We start from the raw sequence: 21,207 nt of genomic DNA on the forward strand, positions 1-21,207 counted from the left end.
CAGAGAATAATGGTCTCCCCTCATCTAGGTAGGAGCCAAGACAAAAGCTATGACCCTTACTAGTCCATCTTTGCATTTGCCGCCCTTGTTTTGTGGTGCAATACCACGGGCACCGACAACACCACAGCATATGATGGTGCCATCGCATGCTTCCTTCCCACTATCAGGGATGGTGCCAACGGTGCTAGGACCAGGTCATATGAAATTCTCTCATATTCTGAGAGTTCCAACCTTACCGGCACATCACAGCATTTATGCGCGATCTCGTCACTTTCGCAATATCGGTAAAGTCATTGAGCATCGAATCTTTGACTTTCTGGAGGTAGATAATGTGTTGCACATTTGCTCACTTTGAGTAGTGCGGGATCTTAATGAGACTGATACCACGTCAATTCTTGGCGTTAAAACTGGAATGGGAGCATTCCATATCTCCCCCTAACGACGGGAAGTATGTCTCATCAAAGTGACCGTCTGATAGTATCGCAGGATAGAGATCAACGGTTGTAGATTGAAAATAGCGGACAAGTGTTGGTGATTCATAAATCATAACCAACTAAATACTTAATCGTTTCAAGTAAACCCATTGAGATAACTACAATAGAGGCACATAAACAACTTTAATCAAATAGGCGTTGAATGAAAAGAACGTTGGGATCGTATCCAGTAACCATCTGGTACGCACTAAACGCTTGGCAAGTTGTGGGTCTAAAACGAATAAATGTCGCTGCATGCAACATCATTACATATCCCCATGCAAAAATCGGCAGGTTAGTACCCATAACTAAGTCCGAGCTCTGCTGGATCATGCAATGAATGAACATGCGGAATAATATGTTCAACAACGATCCCAGTAGATATGCAAAATGAAATCATCAAAGTCGTGGAGGTGAACTCTCCAACGGTATCCAATCAAATAGATTTGAGAGGATGGGAAGGGTGGTGAGCCCTTAGTATGATGATCATAGCTAAAACTTTAGCAAATGCAGCGTTTCTTGTGGATAGCAAAGCGACGTGTGACCAACACGTCAATGCTCTTAACCTATACCATAAAAATACCGAAAAATGTCCGCATTCGGTTGGATAGGGTCCACTAATGTCGCCTTAAATACTTTGTAAGAATGATGTTCTCGGTTAGAGCCTTAGCAAATAAGGACTTCCTTGAAATCTAGCAAAATAACAAGCTTTACAAAATGAGCGATGGGCATCAGAGATTCTTATGGAGGCATTAGAAAACATAGGAGGCACCTCAAGCTCATGCGAAGGAGGGGATGCCGCCACCGACGGCCTGAATGCCATGGAGCCGCCGAGAGGGGCTGGATCGGCCTCACCGTGCATGGCACGGATAGGCACGGCCTCACCGTGTGGAGCACGGGTGAGGTGATCCTCCAATCGCTTCGTGAACATGAAAAATAGATGATCATGTGAATTTCAAAGAACTGGAATCATCATATCTCGTTCAAAATGACAAAAAAATGAACATGTCAAAACCGAGGAGACACCAAAACTGAACCCATGATTCAAAGAATCTTGAGTTACATAAAGCTACTGCTGCAGACAAGCAAAGTTATGTCCATATGCTAATAAAGCTACTGTCTAAGCTTGAAAAACTATTGTCAATGGAATCTGACAGATTTATTCCTCTCCATTCTTAACACAAATATCAAGATGAAAATCCATCATTGGCATGTAGAGCCTTTGAAAACTTAGCAAGGCACGAAGATATAAAACATCTTTGCACGAGATCCGTAAAACAACTACCTGTGTCGTAGGACAGTGTATGTGGTTATGCAATTAGCAAGACACTCGATTTCACGGCGGAACATGCTCAAAATAAAATTAAGAGAGTCAATGACGCGGCAAACTTCTCTAGACAATACGCCGTAGGATATTGTAAGAGGGGGGATTGAAACAAATGTGTAATCCCATGGAGTGTATCACATGGAAATAGAATTGCATTCTTCAATTTAAAAGTTGGAAAAACATGGTATTGCAGCAGTTAAATACCAAACAATTTGGGTGGTAAAAACCAACCAATTGGTGCGGGTGGTCACCAATAATAGTAAAATCGTTAGAGCTATGAAATGACTTGGACAAAACCGGAAAATTAACCGAAAAACCATGTCAAAAGAACTCAAAACCGGGTGAAATTTGGACTGGGAAAACGTGGCAGTAAAAACTGCGGGAAAGATGCCAGAAAAATGACGAGAAACGACAAACAATCGCTGAAAAATCGCCGGAACCGGCGCAGTTGGAGTTGGCTGGATAGGAGGCTGGGGCTGTTGTTCGACAGGGGACGCTGGCAGGAACACGATGGTGGCGCCGGAAACGCCGGCAAGTGGCCGGAAGGCGACCAAAACGCCGGAACAGTAACCGGGAAAAACGATGTCTGTTTTTCAAATTTTAAGGTCTAAAATTATAATGTAGTGCTATTGGGATCCCATGTAACCCAAAAGCGGCCAATTTAAAACCACGTGAGTTGCAAACGTTGACCATTGATGCTAAGTCAAGGCAAATAAAATTCTCACGAGATCATCTTATAAATAAGGAATACGAGAAATTTTATTGAATATGCCAATATTTAATGCAACATAAACAAGTTTCCAATTCCAATAGACGACTTAAGCTAAAGTCGAGCAAGAATCATGGCAATGCCAATGTCATACTTGAAAAATAGTAAGCAGAAAACATAGTCAAAATAGATTGACTAATCAAAAGTCTGTAGCAACAAAATCTTGCATATCAGATCGGGCGGAGCCTTAGCCTGAGGCTAAAAAAATGTGCTTACTTGAGAATGGAAAAATGTTACGTTTCCATCTCCAAAATTCTCTCAAGAAATAGATACAGTTGCCAAAAATGGCATGTGTTTCTCGGATGTGGAGCATGGTTCAAGGTCAACTCTGGTAATACAATGCCATAGACGTTTATTGAATCACTTTAAGTGTGTCCCATAGAATTCGTTATTTTTGGGATCTTTTGTCAGCAAATAGTGCTGCTTCAAAGTAATGAATTTCAACTCAAATAAATGAGTACATAGACCTTGAGATTATCGTTTATAGACATGAGTTTAATAAAACTCAAACATTCAAATAACAGTCGCGATGGCGACGCATCCATAAGAAACAAGGGTTGTATAGGTTTCGAATAATCAAAACTATTCAAGTATGTAACCGGATTTAGAAGGGTTGTGATGTATATGGTCACAAAATAATCGATGCATATCGGCGATTCTCATGATCGCACCCAAAACAGCGGTGTACTCAGGCAACCACACGAAATCGATTTCTTCCCTTTGAATAATAACGTGACTCCCCCAGGACCGTCACACGAAAAATGTCGACCAAGAGGGGGAATCATATCCCTCTTTGGTCTCATCGGCGTTATAAGAAATGCCGGAAAGAAGACAGGAAAAAAGCTCATAGCGCCCGATAATTTATATATATATATATATATATGTTCAAAAGCAGCAACTTGAAGAAAAACATACTTATTGGTCTGTCAAATAGACCACATATAATTAAATTGCTCTGCAAATCGATCGTCATGCCGGAAGTTGCTTGATGAAATCATTTTCGATCTTCGTCCGATGACATAAAATCTCCTGAGGATACGATCGAAATCGTATGTAAATGACAAAAGTATCATCCATCTCAGCATGAATGTCATCACCATAGTACGAAGAGCAATTATTTTACCTATACGAACACGTGAAATATCGTTAGAAATAAAAAAAATGTGCCAATGAACATTTAAATAATGAAATAGGAAAAAGGAAAAGAAAAAGAAAATAGTATGAAGCCCAAAAGGCTATTGGGCTCGGCAAGCCATAGGCCCAAAATGGTAGAGAAGACGGGAGTAGCTTCTCTTGAGTGAACATTTTGCTTGTGAAGTTCGCGTTTCTTGCGTGAATATGCGGGGGGGGAGGAGCAATTTTGAATGCTTTGATGCGGGGACTTGCACGGAAAAAAGATGTTTTTGCGGAGCAAATGCGGATGAGACCCTGCGGGGCTGCAGAGGGGTCGCAGGGGGGTCGCAGGGTTGCGGACATGAGGTTTGCAGTGGCTGCAGGGGGGACTGCAGGGGGTCTGCAGCGGCGGCGGGCAGGGGCTGCACTGACGAGAAGATGCCGGAGGCCAGAGACGAAGGCGGCCGGTTGTGGATTGAAGAAAAAAAAATTCTAGCGCTCTAAAAGTTCAGAGTTTTAGGGCAAAATGCTGATAACGTGTTTCAAGATGAAAATTGTGTATTATTAAATGATATGGAGGCCTATATATATAGGCATTACATCACCTGAATCCCGCAGGATTCACAGTCCTAATCTATTACAGAGATGCGAATTTATCTCTAACAAGAAACCTAATAAGCTTAAGACACACACAATGGTAGAATAATAATTCTCCCGGAATAGGACATTGTTTATTATATTTCTTCATTAAAAAGCAGGGCGAGGTGTGTGCAATGTAATATATGATCGAAGACGTTAGTACTCATACGAAATGTCTAGATCACCTGCTTTGTTCATTCATCCTCATCATCTATATCATAACCCTCCATGAATTCCTTTTGTTTCTCACATCCCTCACCAGTGCAAGAGGAGTTACTTGCCTTGTCGACACTGCCTCAAGTGAGAGGAGGTAAGAGGTGGGTTGACATGGATCTGGTGGTCATGAGCAAGAGGAGCCATGTTGTGGATCAGGTAATGGTGGTGGAGGTGCCGCTCGAGCTACAGATTCAAGCAGCGTTCAATTCCCCCATCAAGACGAGCTTCTTGTTATCAGCCCGCCTATGGTCGCAAGGTGGCTGAGGGTGAGGCAGACCAGGAGAAGATCGGGTTGCAATGAGCTCAGAAGAGAAAGTTTGGGCCAAAGCGGCAGTTGAAGCTAGATGAGGATGGGTCGTGTCATGCAGGCCGAGATGGTTGTTGGGCTGGTGGTTTTGGAGGCCCAAGAGGGTTTGGAGGGTTCTTAAGGGACTTCTTCAGGGGGTTCTCTTCCTACTTGAGATTCTTTCGAGGTTTCATGAATGAGTTAACCGTGCTAACATAATATTGTTACTGATTTCTTATGGGCCGACTGTAGAGACTCAACATTGAGATGTTTGGTTTCTAATTTATTTCTAGGTTTATTGCTAGTAGTTAGACATTTTACATACTTTCAAGTATTGTGGCTTCCAAATTAGGAGTGGAAGTGTGTTCATTTTGTTTCGTACTTTTTACTTATTAATACATGAACTTGTGTCGTAGTTTTAAAGAGAAACTATTTTGGTAAAATGATACGAATGTTAATTATGTTGCCATATTTTAATTAATAATTATGTTTATTGCTATATTTTTATTATACTATGTGATTAACTATTAAAATAAATCTAAATATTATTTTTAGAAGTACCAATATAAACTCCCATAATGTTTTCCCATAGTATTGATCTGAAATTCTGAATTACTAGCGAGCAAACTGCACAACCTCCTCTCATTATCACTTCACCTCCGGTTTACACTGTGGGTTTGGATCCTTTACTGATCAAGGTACCTGAGCTTTCTGATGTTTTTATTAGGTCACGACACGTGTCCTTTATTGAATGTGCTATACAATTGCTACTAGTTCAATCTTTATTTAAATTTTCCTTCCTCACACACCAGTCCTTTATTCAAAAAGAAAAAAAAATTCCTTCCCCTTCGTCTCTCTTATGTACTTCTTTCGTATGTTCATCCATCATTCTCACAAGCCAAAATTGCATAAAAAGACAATTTATCAGTTTATAAAATCGAATTGCGAAGGTATTGTATTTCCATCGAATCTGTTTCAAGGAGAATAGCTGGTGCTCCAGCGGACCAACCCCTGTTATGTTGTTCCTGGCATGGTAACTGGGTAAGGCCGCATTCCAGAGTTTTTTGTATTCAGTCTTCTGCATTTTACGCTCAAAGTAATTCCAGAGCACAAGTTGAGCTTCACTAAAAGTTAGCCCTTATTATTTAGTCCGCGGAGACCCGCAAATCCGATGAGTTTTTACTCAATCCGGCCAGCGCCAAAACCCGCCAAAGCCTGCTTTCGTGGGTAGAGGGCCGGACTTAATTTATAGGTGTGAAACTCGGCTCGGCCCGCTAAAAGCACATAAGGCCCGGCCCGTAAACACCAGCTAAATAAAAAAAATTATACATACATATTCTATTAGTTTTAAAATAAAACTATGGCATTATGAAACAACTATATAAAGAAAACTTCTCGGGATCGATCAACACTAACCAATATGATCGGTATATATATTTAGTGCCATGTAAAAAATTTCATCACATTCGGACCTCGTCTGACAGTCGAAATTTCTGGAAAACCGAAAACAACACTAATATGCTCTAAGGAATGACTCATTACCAAGATGCGAACGCCAAAAGCCGTTTGCAAATCTAAAATCACCTAATTGTTGTCACCAATCGTGCGTGATCGAACCGAGGAAACTCATTTGGTGAAGCCCCGGTCAATGGGGGTTTTAATATGTCAAAACGCCTCTTTTTTAGTTAACAATAGGTACAGACGGTCAAACCATGTCCAAAATGGACGAAATTTTTACGGGTTCCCTAAATATATATACCAATCACATCTGCTGGTGTCGATCGACCATATTTCGAACTGAACTTGTTGATTGGCGAAGTGTCTACTAATGTATCATAACCTTTTATATTAAGTTTATAATAAAACTATTACATTATGAAGTGACTATATGAAAAAAACTTCTCGGGATCGATCGACACCATCTGATGTGATCGGTATATATATTTAGTGATCCTATGAAATTTCATCCAATTCGGACCTCGTTTGACCGTCAGAATTTCCGGTAAACCAAAAACACTACTAATATGCCCTAAGGGAAGACCTATTACCAAGTTGTGAACACCAAAACCGTTTACATATCTGAAATCACTTAATTTTTGTCACCGATCGTGCTAGGTTGCACCAAGAAAACCCATTTGGCAAAGCCTCGTTCAATGGGGGTTTTAATAAGTCAAAACCTTTTTTTTAGTTGACCGTAGGTACGGACGGTCAAACCATGTCCAAAACGGACGAAATTTTTACAGGTTCCCCTAAATATATATACCGATCACATCTGCTGGTGTCGATCGACCATATTTTAAACTGGAGTTGTCGATCGACGAAGTGTCTACTAATGTATCATAACCTTTATATTAATCGTTCAACACTATCTGATGTGATCGGTATATATATTTAGTAATCCTATAAAAATTTCATCCAATTCAGACCTCATTTGATCGTCAGAATTTTTGGTAAACCAAAAACACCACTAATATGACATAAGGGAAGACTTATTACCAAGATGCCAACACCAAAACCCGTTTGCATATTTGAAATCACCTAGTTTTATCACCGATCGTACGCGGTCGCATTAAGAAAACTCATTTGGCAAAGCCCCGATCAATGGGGATTTGAATATGTCAAAACGCCTTTTTTTTAGTTGACTGTAGGTACGGACGGTCAAACCATATCTAAAACGGACGAAATTTTTACGAGTTCCCTAAATATATATACCGATCACATATGCTGGTATCGATTGATCATATTTTGAACTAGAATTGTTGATCGCCGAAGTGTCTACTAATGTATCATAACCTTTATATTAGGTTTATAATAAAACTATCGCATTATGAAGCGACTATATGAAGGAAACTTCTTGGGATCGATCGACACCATCCGATGTGATCGGTATATATATTTAGTGATCATATAAAAAATGTATCCAATTTGGATCTTGTTTGACCGTCAGAATTTCCGGTAAATCAAAATCTACTAATATGCTCTAAGTTATGACCCATTCCCAAGATGCGAATGCCAAAAGCCGTTTACATATTTGAAATCACGTAATTTTGTCACCGATCGTGCGCGATCGCAACGAGGAAACCCATTTGGTAAAGTCTAAGTCAATGAGGTTTTATTATGTCAAAACACATTTTTTTATTAACCGTAAGTACGGACAATTAAACCAAGTACCAAACTGTTGAAATTTTTAAGAGAAAAACTCAAAATGATACTTGAAGTATCGTGAAAGGTATTTTTTGGTACCTACGAATTTTTATTACTCGAAATGGTACCTGAACTATTGCACCGTTACCCAATATGGTACCTCCGTTAGTTTCTCCGTTAAATTGATGATGTGACATGTATTAAGAGTTTTTTTACCAAATATAGTAAAATCTCGTTAAATAATACCCGATTAAATAATAATCTCGTTAAAATAAAAAAAAATTTCGGTCTCAACTCGGAGCCAACGTGTTAAATTAATAATTCACTAAATTTATAAGATAATGGAAGTTTGAGAATTTATTTAGCTAGATCCCATCAAATATATAAATTATTAGTGTCATAATTTATATAATACATTTTAACTTTATGAGAATTTCATTAAAAATTTTAATTAATATAATCATCATCAAACAATATAATATTTTGAACAATGTTATACATAAAAAATAATATATTTAATAAAAAATACGTAATAAATTAAAAAATACAAGTAAAAACTTTTTTCTTCGACAAAATGAAATAAAATATTTTATTATATATTGATAAATTAATAATTTATAAATAAATTAATAAATTAATAGATTAGTAATTTATTGATATATTAATATATCGCTAAATTAATAAATTTGATCAATCCCGAGAGTATTAATTTATAGAGGTTTTACTATAAGTAATAGAAAAAACAATAATTTTAAAATTAATTTTTTATTATTGCTAAACAAATATATATATACTAAAACTTGTGTTATGTTTTGTGATACAAGAGTTGATTTTCCTCTTAAAATGACAATTTTATAAAAAATATTGTAAATAAATTTGCAAATAAATATATGTATGATTTATCAAGTCCAATAAATTTTTAGTCAGTTTGGTGAATTTGTGAGAATTTTGAAGGAAAAGAGATATGAAATTTAAAAAATTGTGTATATACCATTTTGTCCTTCTATGTACATGTCACATCATCAATTTAACGGAGAAACTAACGGAAGTACCACATTGGGTAACGGTGCAATAGATCATGTACCATTTTGGGTAACAAAAATTTGTAGGTACCAAAAACTACCTTTCACGATACTTCAGGTATCATTTTAGGTATTTTCTCAATTTTTAAATGATTACTAAATATATATATATATATATCGATCACATCTATTGGTGTCGATCAATAATATTTCGAAAGTAGAATTTATTTTTGACTTTTTAAAAAAATATTTTATAATAATTCTTTTATTGTTCCAAAACCTTAATTAAGAGTGTTATTAATTTATTCTAATACAACCCCCAAGGCCTGTCCCGTAAAAACCCACAATGCCCGTTTTAGGTGGGCGTGCTTGGATTTTCATATTTGTAAAACTACCTGGTCCGGCCCATTATTTATTTAAATTTACTAAAATCCGGCTCGGCCTTTGACGAGCCATACTAGTCCAAGTAATAAGGGAAACTCAAAATTGGGATTTAACTAGATTGAAAAGAAAACAAATAAGAAAAGACAGGAGGGCACTTGCTACAGCTGTATGAATTTATTGGGTTTCATAATAACATGGATGTTGACCTCGCTATAGAAACTCTCAAACAGCTTAGTTACACAGTTTCTCAGGAGAATAATAACTCTATTCTTCTAAGTTGCAGAAAAAAAAAGGAGAAAGCACGGGAGAAGAGCATTATCCCGTAAAGTGCTAACTCATGAGGATTACGGCCATTAGATGCAGTATGAGCCACGTGTCGCCATTTCGTAGGAAGATCAGGTTGCTCGGGTCATTAGCTAATCAGGGGAGGATCCGAATCCTTCCACTGTGTACTCTCAAGCGATTTGCTTATGAGGTGAGACTGGAACTATACTATTGACACAAATAACAGCTTCACAATTGTTAGGATGCACAGTGTCAATAGGGAGATACTTGAATTTTTGAGCTTCGAAGTTTTGAGTGAATATGCGTCCATCTCTGGCAACCATAAGAATTTCGTCGCTCTTCCAAACTACTAGTTCCTTCTGAAGGCCCGGTATCACCTCAAACTCAAGGGTTAAGATTTTGATCCAAGATCCCTTCACACTACCCAAGCTATTCAATACCCATAGTCCATATGCATCAACTCCGTATGCACCAGGACCTCCAACGCAATACAGGCCAAAAACAGCAACAGACTCGTTCCATAAAATTACGTGCCTGTTGAAAATATTCCGCATCGCTGGCCGGCATAAACTATTGGGAAGCAAGATATGATCAAAGATTTCAGTACTCATATCAAATGTCTGGATTACCTGCCTAGGCCATTCCTCCTCACCATCCGTATCATAACTATCCATGAATTCCTTCTGTTTCTCAGATCCAATCCAGTAACAAAGTCCATTGAAGTACATTCGGTATGAAAATGGCACGAACATAGTAGTTTCTGTTTCTAAAGTACAGGCCTTGATTTCTCTCCAAGAGTTGGTACTCAAGCTGTATACTTCTACTCTTGGAATATCAAAAACCAGTCGCTCACCTATTACTTCTGCAGTAGGATCCACAACATTTATAAGTTTGTAATCCTTGAATCTGGGATCATAGCCAAATGCGATCGAATTTAGAGGCCCATTTGTAAGGCACTGCTTCGGAAGAATCTTGAAGTCCTTGATTGCCGGATTCCATAAAACAATCTTATCAGAACCAAGACCAAAATGTATACACATAGTTCCATCACAATGTCCTATTATAGATGCAGCAAATAGAACTTCAATATCCATGAACTGGCCCCTCGTCGTAACATCAAAAGAAGGCGGAATGTGAATGTCCTCTCCTACAAAATGAGTGTCATTCTCATCATCATTGGAAAAAGTGATCAATGAGCATACAACTTCCCTCTCGTTGGTGTTAATATCCCTGTGGACAAAACGCTTGCAAAAGATGGAGGTGGAGTGTTTATTGCACAACAATAGGTGCTTTTCTATAAAGCTTGGACTAATGATCAAGGAATGCCATGATTTATGCACACATTTGAATCGCATCACAGATTTGGGAGGCAACCTTGATAGGATTGACACCACAATCTCTCCAGACATCCTGCACAACTCTATTGATTTCTGTTCTAAATCTATTACATAACAAACAGAAAGACTACCGAGATCAGTTTTTAAAAGGTTCACCGACTATAATTGATGGAGGCATGTAATTTTTATGTGCTCTAAAGGTTTGAAATGAGATACAGGTAAAATAATTTTGAATGGAAAGTTGATTTAGTTTCAAGATTATGCCTAGAGAATCGCTAATGTACGACTGTATGAGCGTACTAGTCGTTACTTGCAACGATATCTGAAATAGTTATTATAAGTGTTATGACTCGGTCAAGACAATTTTGTATCTTTTTGGAAATAATTGAATTTTATTCTCTTCAAAAAAGTGAATAATAACATTTACATCTTCTATTAATAAAGCCTGAAGAGAAGTAAATAAAAAGTCAAATGGTTACATTTTTGAATTGTCTAATTTGCCCAGAGTTTATTAATCACCACTTTATATAGAAATATTCTCAAGAGGGATAAGAGTGTAACTTGACAAAAAAAACCCAAAAATAAAGTTTTTTTTATGATTGCTGACTTGCTCACCCACAATCTCCACAATTGAGGGGAACCACCAGACCATGATATCAACACATCTGACAAGTATTAGGCTAGTGGGAAATAATTGAGGAGATCATAAAAAAGTCACATTTTAATAATCAAATTACAAAAAAAATCACCAACTATTTTGAAAGTATAAAAAGGTCATTTAAAAAAAATCTTTAGAGCGTTGCCCTTAAATTTCAAAAAATTTACGAAATGCCACTGTGGCTAATTTTTTTTATCCTCTCTCTCTCTCTCTCTCTCTCTCTCTCTCTCTCTCTCAAACCAGATCTGCAATTTCAAAACTGTATCCTTTTACTTCTCTCTCTCAAGGCGCGGGGATGACATTGATAAGGTGCGGTACGATGTTGGAGGTGCGGGACGAGTGGACAACACTAGAGGCGCAGTACTAGACCACATCAGAGGCACGATACTGGACCACGTTGGAGGCGCGAGTATAGCGTGGGAGGCGCGGGTACAACCTCTGAGATGCGGGGATGAGGTACGAGGACAATCAAAGTTGCGGGGACAACATTGGAGCTACAAGAACGATGCTGAGGAGAGGATGACGATGCTGAGGGGAACTTGGAACAAGGGCGGCCCATGCATGACCGACATTAGATCATACTCATTGGAGAAGATGGTGGAGATGTGGGTGCCCACATCAAAATTTTATTTTTTTTATTTTATTTATTTTTTGTCGTATTGTAGTAACACTACCCGTTAAAAAATAATGTTAGTACAACTAATAGTGTAACATGTAGTGTAACATATTCGTTTTCTAGTCACAGAAGTAGTGTGACTCCTAATGTGACATCTAATGGTGTGACTATCAGTGTGACCCCTAGTGTGACACCTTGTGTGACTCCTACTGTGGCTACTGGTGTTTCCTGCAACAAATTTTACATACTTCCCCATTTCTATAATGGTACGAAAATCTGATTCATGCAAGTGTTATTAAAAACGTTTAACAATAAATAGTTAAACATTAATGGATTGACCCCCGCTAGTCAAAATAGTATTGAGAACATAAATTAAAAGATAAATAGAAAGTGGACATGCTAGTCCAAGGAAGATATCACAAAATAGCCCCGCTAGTCCAATGAAATACACCAAATGTAATTAAAATAAATAAGAATAATTAAATAGAGTAGACTAGTTCCGCTAGTTTAAATAAAATAAATAAAAATAAGGAGAGTAGACTAGCCCAGACTAGCCCCCCTAGTTAAATAAATTAAATAAACCATACAATATGCCCCATGGGCAAGATAAATACTCTCAAACGCCCAATATCGTCACATCACATTAACGGAGAGGGTATTGGGCTGTCGTGATATTGCCGGCTATATAACATCGCCTCCCAGGCAGAAAGAGGCACCATAAGGTGGAACAATACACTAGCATAATCAATGATCTTAAAATGTATGGCATAAAAATAATCAAGGGCATGTCCCGCATGCCCGTACATAAAAGTTAGAAAGAAAAATATAACTCGACATGTCTCACATGTCGCAAAATAATAAATAAAGTAATATTTAAATTTATATTATTTTCCAAAATCTCATTTCCGGTAATTACTCACTAATATCATAGTTTCTGGAAATGGAGGACTAATAAAATAAACAATAATTTTCCAAAAATCTCATTTCTGAAACAAATATTTATAGATCCAAACATAATTATAAAAACATTGAGAATCCCATTCTCAAATAAATAATCGACCAATCTCAAAATATTAATCATTGAGTTATATATACCTCAATTTTTTTAAATAGATAATTAGAATCCAAAACTCATCATATATATATATATGAACTCACTACTTGTCTCTGCTCTCTTGCTGATTATACCGTAAACTTTTCACATTAAAGAATTCATACGTAATGTCACTGTAGACTTCATCTTGACTTGTTGTTGCATAATGTTTGTCACTACGTTTTTTGTATATTTTGTCCACCTCTTCAGTATATATTGTGCTGGATTTTGAGTGACATTTTCTCATTTACTACCCTCAAAGCATGGCGACATAACCAACCCATAGACTTATACATTTGACAACTACAAGAGACGGTCATATTATGAGAATTGAATTGAACAGTGCACACTCTCTTATGCCCCCCCCTCCCCTCATTAAGCTCAAATTTCTGTACAGTTCTATCACTCCCAACTTCCTCCCATTTCACTGCTAAGCTAGCAATAAACTCAAACTCAAATAGATTGCAATTTTTTCAAAGTGTAGACCATACCAGTTTGCTTCTTAATTCCGAGACTTTTTGCTGCCTTAGAAGGTATTCCATTATTGCATCGAAAAGTCTCCTCCAATTCGCTTGAACTAATGTTTTGTGCATGTATGCCATAATGATTGACAAATTCAGTAAGAGTCATTGTCTTAGTAGACATGTGGGTAAATATATTGTCTGTGCTTTCACTTTTTTGTGTAGATAGTATTCCAACAAAGAATGTATCTTTATTGAATAATGTACGCCATTTTTCACGGAGCTCATATAGTGTCTCCAGCCATATGTTCCCTGAAGGTGTAAACTTCGTAATTATTTCATTCCAAGTAGACTCGAATTCATCTTCTGTCTCACGCCAAAAAAGAAACTTTCAGAAAACCTCACCAAAAAAGACTTTTGCAAAAACCAACTAATATTTTATGTCGCATTTTTTTATATGTGCCACAAACATAACCGAGAGCGTGACTCTGAAAAAACCTTTTCAATTGCATTTTTCATTGCCTAGCATCGATCAGTTAAAATAATCTTCGATTTTTTGCCTTCCATCACTTCTAAGAATGTCTCAAATAACTAAATAAACGAAGCAGTTGATTCATCTAGAAAAAATGCACAACCGAGCAACACATTTTTCTAGTGCTGGTTAACCCTAACGAAAGGAGCACAAATCATGTTATATTTAATTGTTATGTAGGTAGTATCAAACACTACTACCCCACCAAAGCAATCAAAATCGGTTTTTGACTTTCCGTCTCTCCAAAAGAAGTTTGTTATTCGATTATTGATCCACTTGCACGGTGTAGAAGAACATGGGATCTTCAATTTGCTTTGTCTTGAACATATTGATCAAGCTTTGAGCATCTCCTGCTTCAAGCATAGTCATTTTGTATCTGCTTACAAAATTATAGTAATTCGTCTTTGTAAATCCAACATTTTGAGATCCCCCAGCTTCTTCTGCTAAATATGAATATGCATTAATGGTGCTTATCCTAGCGCTTTTCATCGATTTAATCACCCCTTCTGAGCTTCTAAGACCTTGCGATTATTGCGCAAAAATTATATTTCTTATGGGTAGGAAAATTCACGATTGTGGTCAGAATCAAAGAGAGTCACTTTCCATACATTATTTGGTTGCAATCCAAAACGAATTCTTGCTAGACAACACGTTCTCATCTCCAACCTATTAGTTTTGCTTGCTATATTCATACACAAATTAACTCTATATATAGCCTAACTAGCACAAATTACTCCCATGATTCACGCCAACACTCCCCCTCAAGTTGGTGCATACATATCAACCATGCCCAACTAGTTAAGTGAATCATAAAAGGCTTGTTTAGACACTCATTTTGGGAGCATATCGGCAAGTTGCTCCTCTATGGGAACAAAAGGAAAACTACTGACCTTCGCGTCTAGCTTCTCTTTTATAAAGTGACGATCAACCTCCATATGTTTTGTACGATCATGTTGCACAGGATTCTGTGAAATATCAATAGCTGTCTTGTTGTCACAGTACAACTGCATAACACACTTAGGCTTAATACCCAAATATTGTAGCAAATTTATAAGCCATAACAATTCGCACACTCCCTGAGCCATACATCTGTATTCTGCTTCAGCACTAGATCGAGCTACCACCTTTTGTTTCTTACTCTTCCATGTGACAAGATTACCCCCAACAAAAGTAAAATACCTTGATGTGGATCTCTGATCTGTAATATTTCCAGCCCAGTTTGCATCTGTGAAGCCACAAACTTCAAGGATATTATTGTGATTAGAGAACATTACTCCTCTCCCTGGAGATGACTTCAAGTACCTCAAAATCCTTACAACAACATCCATGTGGTCCACACTGGGATTATGCATGAACTGACTCACTACACTTACTGCATACGCAACATCTGGTCTGGTATCTGATAGATAAATTAAGCTTCCATCTAGCCTCTGATTACGAGGTTTTTTAGTAGGAACTTGATCTGCATACTCTGTTAATCGATGGTTCTGCTCAATAGGAGTATCAATGGGAGTGTAGTCCAACATACATGTCTCTGTTAGTAGATCAATGATGTACTTCCTCTGACACGGATAGATACCATCACTTCCCCGAGCTACTTCAATGCCTAATAAGTACTTGAGAGTGTACATAGGTCCTTCATCTCAAACTTTGTGCCAAGCTGTTTCTGTAATCTATTCACCTTAACAGTATCATTCCCATTAACTACCATATCATCAACATATATAATTAGGGTTGTTACATTCCCTTGTTGATGTTTGAGAAATAACGTATGGCATGAATTACTCTGTCTGTGACAATTTTCCTCATGAATTGTGAGAATCTTCCAAACCAAGCACGAGGTGACTATTTAAGACCATACAAAGACTTTCTCAATCTGCATACAAAGTTTCTTGGAGAAGCGGCCACATATCTAGGCGGAAGATCCATGTATATTCTCCATGAAGGAATGCATTCTTAACATCAAACTGGCTAAGTGACCAGTTTAAGCTAGCAGCAAAAGAGAGCAATACCCGGATAATGTTTATCTTTGCAACAGGTGCAAATGTCTCATCATAGTCTATGTCATATGTCTGGGTGAACCCCTTCGCTACTAGGCGTGCTTTATACCGGCTCACTGACCCATCTGGATTATGCTTCACTGTAAACACCCAACGACATCCCACAACCTTCTTGCCATGTGGTGGAGATACAAGCTCTCAAGTATTGTTCTTTTGTAATGCTTCCATCTCTTCCACCATTGCTTTCCTCCATTTTGAATCTCCCAATGCATCCTGCACTTTGTTAGGTACTGATACAGTAGATATTTGATTCACAAATGACTCATATAACTTAGATAATCTTTTGGTAGATATAAAATTTACCACAAGATACTTAGCTTTAACCTGAAGGGTAGGTTCATTTTTTTGTTGGTTGACCCCGAGTAGACCTATTTGGCAAGACATATTGTCTAATATTAGCCCCAATAGAATGACTAACCTCAGATGAGTGATCTTCTGTACCAGGAGAGCATTGGTCAGGTGTATAAACAACAATACGAGAGACATGAGGGGCAGTTGTGTTGTCAGCATCTGTTACCTGAATCTCCGCAGTGACGACACCGAAATCATCCGGTGGTGTCTGGGTAGCTGACACATTGGTAATCTCAACGGAACCTGTCACCATATCGACTGGTTCACTTGTCTCCCCCTCTCCTGAAGAGCAGTTTTATAAGAGGTAAAATAACTCATGTCCTCAAAAAAGGTAACATCCACAATGACATAGTACTTCCGGGTAGGGGGATGATAGCACCGGTACCATTTCTGATGTCCTCCGTACCCAACAAACACACATTTAATTGCCCGGGCATCTAACTTAGACCGCTGATGTTGTTGAAGATGAATAAAAGCAACACAACCGAAAACACAGGCAGGAAGATTATGAAAAGAGGGTAATGAGACATGAGATACAAACACTTCAAATGGAACTTTCCCCTGAAAGACACGAGATGGAAGACGATTAATGAGGTGGGCGGAAGTGATGACAGCATCACCCCAAATGTATTTAGGCATATGGGCACTAAAAAGAATACACCGAGCCATATCAAGTAAATGACTATTTTATCTTTCAGAAACCCCATTTTGCTCATGTGTGTAAGGACACGTTGTTTGATGAACAATTACGTGTGATAAAAAACTCCTGAAAGACATGCTTCACATATTCCCTTCCATTATCAAAACGAAGAACTCTAATAGTGGCATTATATTGTATTTGGACAGAGGTATAGAAGGCACGAAAAGCTGGAAAAAAACTCATCTTTATTTTTAAGAAGAACAATCCATGAAATACATGTGAAATCATCAATAAATGACACATAATACCGCATTCTGACACAATAGACTCTTTAGAGGGTCCCCAAACATCAGAATGAATTAATTCAAAAGGAATAATACTTTTAGTATAAGTACTAGGGGAATAAGTAGATTGATGACTCTTACCCAAAACACATGTCTTACAACATAAAAAAGACTCGTCCACACTAATAAACAAAGTATGCATGGATTTTTTCATAACACTAAAAGATGGATGCCCTAAGCAACGATGTCATAACCAAACTTCACTTAGCTTGTCAGAAGTGGAGAGTAAAGCGGTCCGAGACTGTCCCCCTGGTTTTTCCCCCGCGTTTGTCAGATCCAGATGAAACAACCGGCTCTTCAGATACCCCCAACCAATTACCCCTCTGGTGAGAAGATCCTGAAATATCACATACATAGGAAAAAAAGTCACATAACACTTAGCGTCAGTGTTCAATAGGGGAACATATATCAAATGATAAGATAAAGCAGGTACATAGAGCATATTGTGAAGCTCTATGGTGGGAGTAATACGAACGGACCATGTCCCTAACATGGGGAATGTCTCACCATTAGCATTAGTAACATAGGGTACTGGTGGAGGGACAATACGGTAAAATAAGATTTGTCATAAGTCATCTGATCAGATGCACCAGAATCAATAATCCATGTATCTAAACTAACAAAGTTAGAAATATTGAAAGCCATACCAATTTGACAACGACTAGCTATGGAGGTTGTAGGTGCTTCTCCTGTGGTATGATGATCATGTCCAACCACACCATAGATATCTGGTACCGGAACTAATTGAATAGTTGCTTTTGCATGTGGATGATAATTAGGCCTCTTAGGCCTAAGGTGTGGATACAATTTCCAACAGGTCGCACAAGCATGGTTAGTATCATGGCAATAAGCGCAAGGAGGGCGGTGCTGATTCTCGAAACCTGGTGGTGGTCCTTGTCTATGAAGTGCAACTGAAGTTTCTTGCGGAAGGGGTGGTGCCGGAGATCTAGCATGAACAGTAAGACTGGAAACGACAGCAGGTGCCTGAAGAAGACTCTCCTGCTGAGACTCATCCTTTCAGATATAGGTGAAAGCGGTGACTAGGCTAGGGGGTTCAGTCGTTCTGAGTAATTCGTTCAAGACCTTTTAAGAAATGGTGAACTCGTTCAGTGTCTCCCATATTACCTGCGCAGTGGCACATGCCTCCACTAGATCAACTATATCGTCATTCATAGCCTTCCATAAGACAGACATGACAAGACCATCGTCTTCATCCCATTTATTGTAGGCAACAATATCATCAGGACTAGGAGCCTTAGTGACGCCGGTGACATGCCCCATATTGTGCATGTCTCGAAGATGAGCGGCCATAATTCGCTTCCATTTACGGAAATTGCTCCCGTTGAGTCTCCCAGATATTTCCGATATATCCTCCGATATCTCCCTTAAAAAAACGATATATCTTAGGGGTAAATATCTTATTTTTTCCCGTATCTGCGATATTTCTCCGATAACATAAAATATCTGCGATATTTCTCCGATATTTACGATATATCCGATACATCTTCGATATTTTAGAGAAATATTTGAAAATTTTCACTTAAAAAAATTTAACTCAATTTGAGGATGTCTCGGGCTCTCCTTGACTTGGAGTTTTTAATTAATTAATCACCTCAAGCCTCGAGGGATATAAAAAATAAGACTATAAGAGTAGTCCTTCAATCGGCTAATTTTTAATTTTTCGTAAAAGATATCGAGATGAGCAGTGAAAGTTCAAGTCTTAACTCTTAAAAGTCAAGCCATATCAGTGACCAATGCTCTCCTTGACCGTGAGGGAATCTAAAATAAAGGGTCACAACGTAGTCTCACACTCTCATGAAGGTCATAAGAGAATATCTAGAATTTTAGTAACAAGTGTTCTCCTCGAGGAATATAGAAAAAGTAGTAATCTTTATCTCCTTGACGTCCTCTCAAATGATATCTAGATAAGGACTGTTCTCCTCAAGGACTATTGGAGAAAGTAAGCAAACATGAGTCACATTGTAGTCTTTGTCTCCTAGAAGTTCCCTCATACCTTCATAGATTTCTAGCACCCCGTGAACCCATCATAGAAGGATGATAATACTGAAATTTGACATGTGTATGTTAGCACAAACGACTTCCTCTTCTCTTTGTGAAAGAAAGCGGAGTACTTTTGCTCTTATTTATACAAAGCAAAGGAACCGTCTTGCATATCAGAAGTTGGAAAACTCGTATACTACTACTATAACATGAAGTTACACCTACGTGATAAACGAGGAAAAGATAATGTGATCAGTGAAAACAACGATATCGATCTACTTCATGTTGCTAGTGAATCACTTCAGAATGACACTGATCCTCTTTATGATTGGATTATGCATGCACACCTCGATGATGAAAATGACAACCTTCCTCCACATGTCGTAGAAAAGGCAACTGATTTTGGAATTGATGTAAACAAGGTATTGTCTGATGAAGTTGGAGACCCGAGAGATGATTCTGATAATGCTAGTGTGTGGGGCAGTGTAGCAACTCCAGATAGTTCAGATAATGATGATGATGGTGGTGGTGGTTGTTGTTGTTGTGGTGGTGGTGGTGGTGGTGGTAATGGTGATGGTAGTGGTGGAAGTCGACAAGGTGGTGGAGATACAAGGTTTGAATATGGATAATTTTATGTAGGTGGAGAATTTGAGCAGTTTACTTGTGAAAGTAATTTTGATTATACTACCCAAGATGAGAATCATGGATCTAGAGCAGGCGGTCATTGTGCGCAACAACAAAATAGGTGCAGGATGAGGATAAGAGGAGTCATTGATGATCAAAATATTTCATATGATGTTAGTTCAGTTGCCTTAAGTTTTGATTATATCAGTTTAGGCACATAACACAGTGAGATGTCAAACGAATCACATGAAGTCAACTATCAATCTGATCATCCTATTTGCTGAACAACGTGCATCTTTTCAAGCACCTATTGTAGTTTTGTTGAACAACGTGCATCTTTTCAAGCACCTATTGTAGTTTTGTTGAACAACGTGCATCTTTTCAAGCACCTATTGTAGTTTTGTTGAACAACGTGCATCTTTTCAAGCACCTAGAGCCTCTTTTGGGTACTAGATAAAGTTAATAATTGTATTTGTTTGTATGTAATTCAATAAAAAATAAATAATTTTGGAAGAGCAACAATATTTTTTTTTCCAATATCCACGATATATCTTCGATATATCTGATATCTTTATTTTTCAAAAAAACGATATATCTCCCGATACTATATTTTGAACCTTGGATCTTTGTCTAAATGTCTGATGTGTTTAGATTGAACACATATCATTATTTAATTGGTAAGGAGGACTTCATGAGTATCTTTCTAGAGGACTGAAAAATCTCTCGAATAGTCCCCCTGAACTGTATTCATGGGTTCTCTACTGCTGGTATTATTTATTCTACATCATATGTCAATTGTTTCTCTCCTTATTAAAAAAAAACCGTATTACAC

At 37.9% G+C, this 21,207-nt stretch overlaps 2 protein-coding genes across 4 annotated transcripts in view; one reads left to right on the forward strand and one right to left on the reverse strand.

The window, feature by feature from the left end:
• The window catches only part of LOC126797663 (uncharacterized), a 251,411-nt gene that overhangs the window by 33,648 nt on the left and 196,556 nt on the right, over positions 1–21,207 (forward strand). The gene's annotated exons all lie outside the window — the stretch shown is intronic.
• Positions 9,829–11,067, reverse strand: LOC126800861 (putative F-box protein At3g23260). The gene has a single exon (XM_050528281.1). It carries the CDS (start codon positions 11,065–11,067, stop codon positions 9,829–9,831), a length of 1,239 nt encoding a protein of 412 aa, XP_050384238.1.

This window comes from Argentina anserina, chromosome 6 (assembly GCF_933775445.1).
Source record: "Argentina anserina chromosome 6, drPotAnse1.1, whole genome shotgun sequence".
NCBI lineage: Eukaryota > Viridiplantae > Streptophyta > Magnoliopsida > Rosales > Rosaceae > Argentina > Argentina anserina.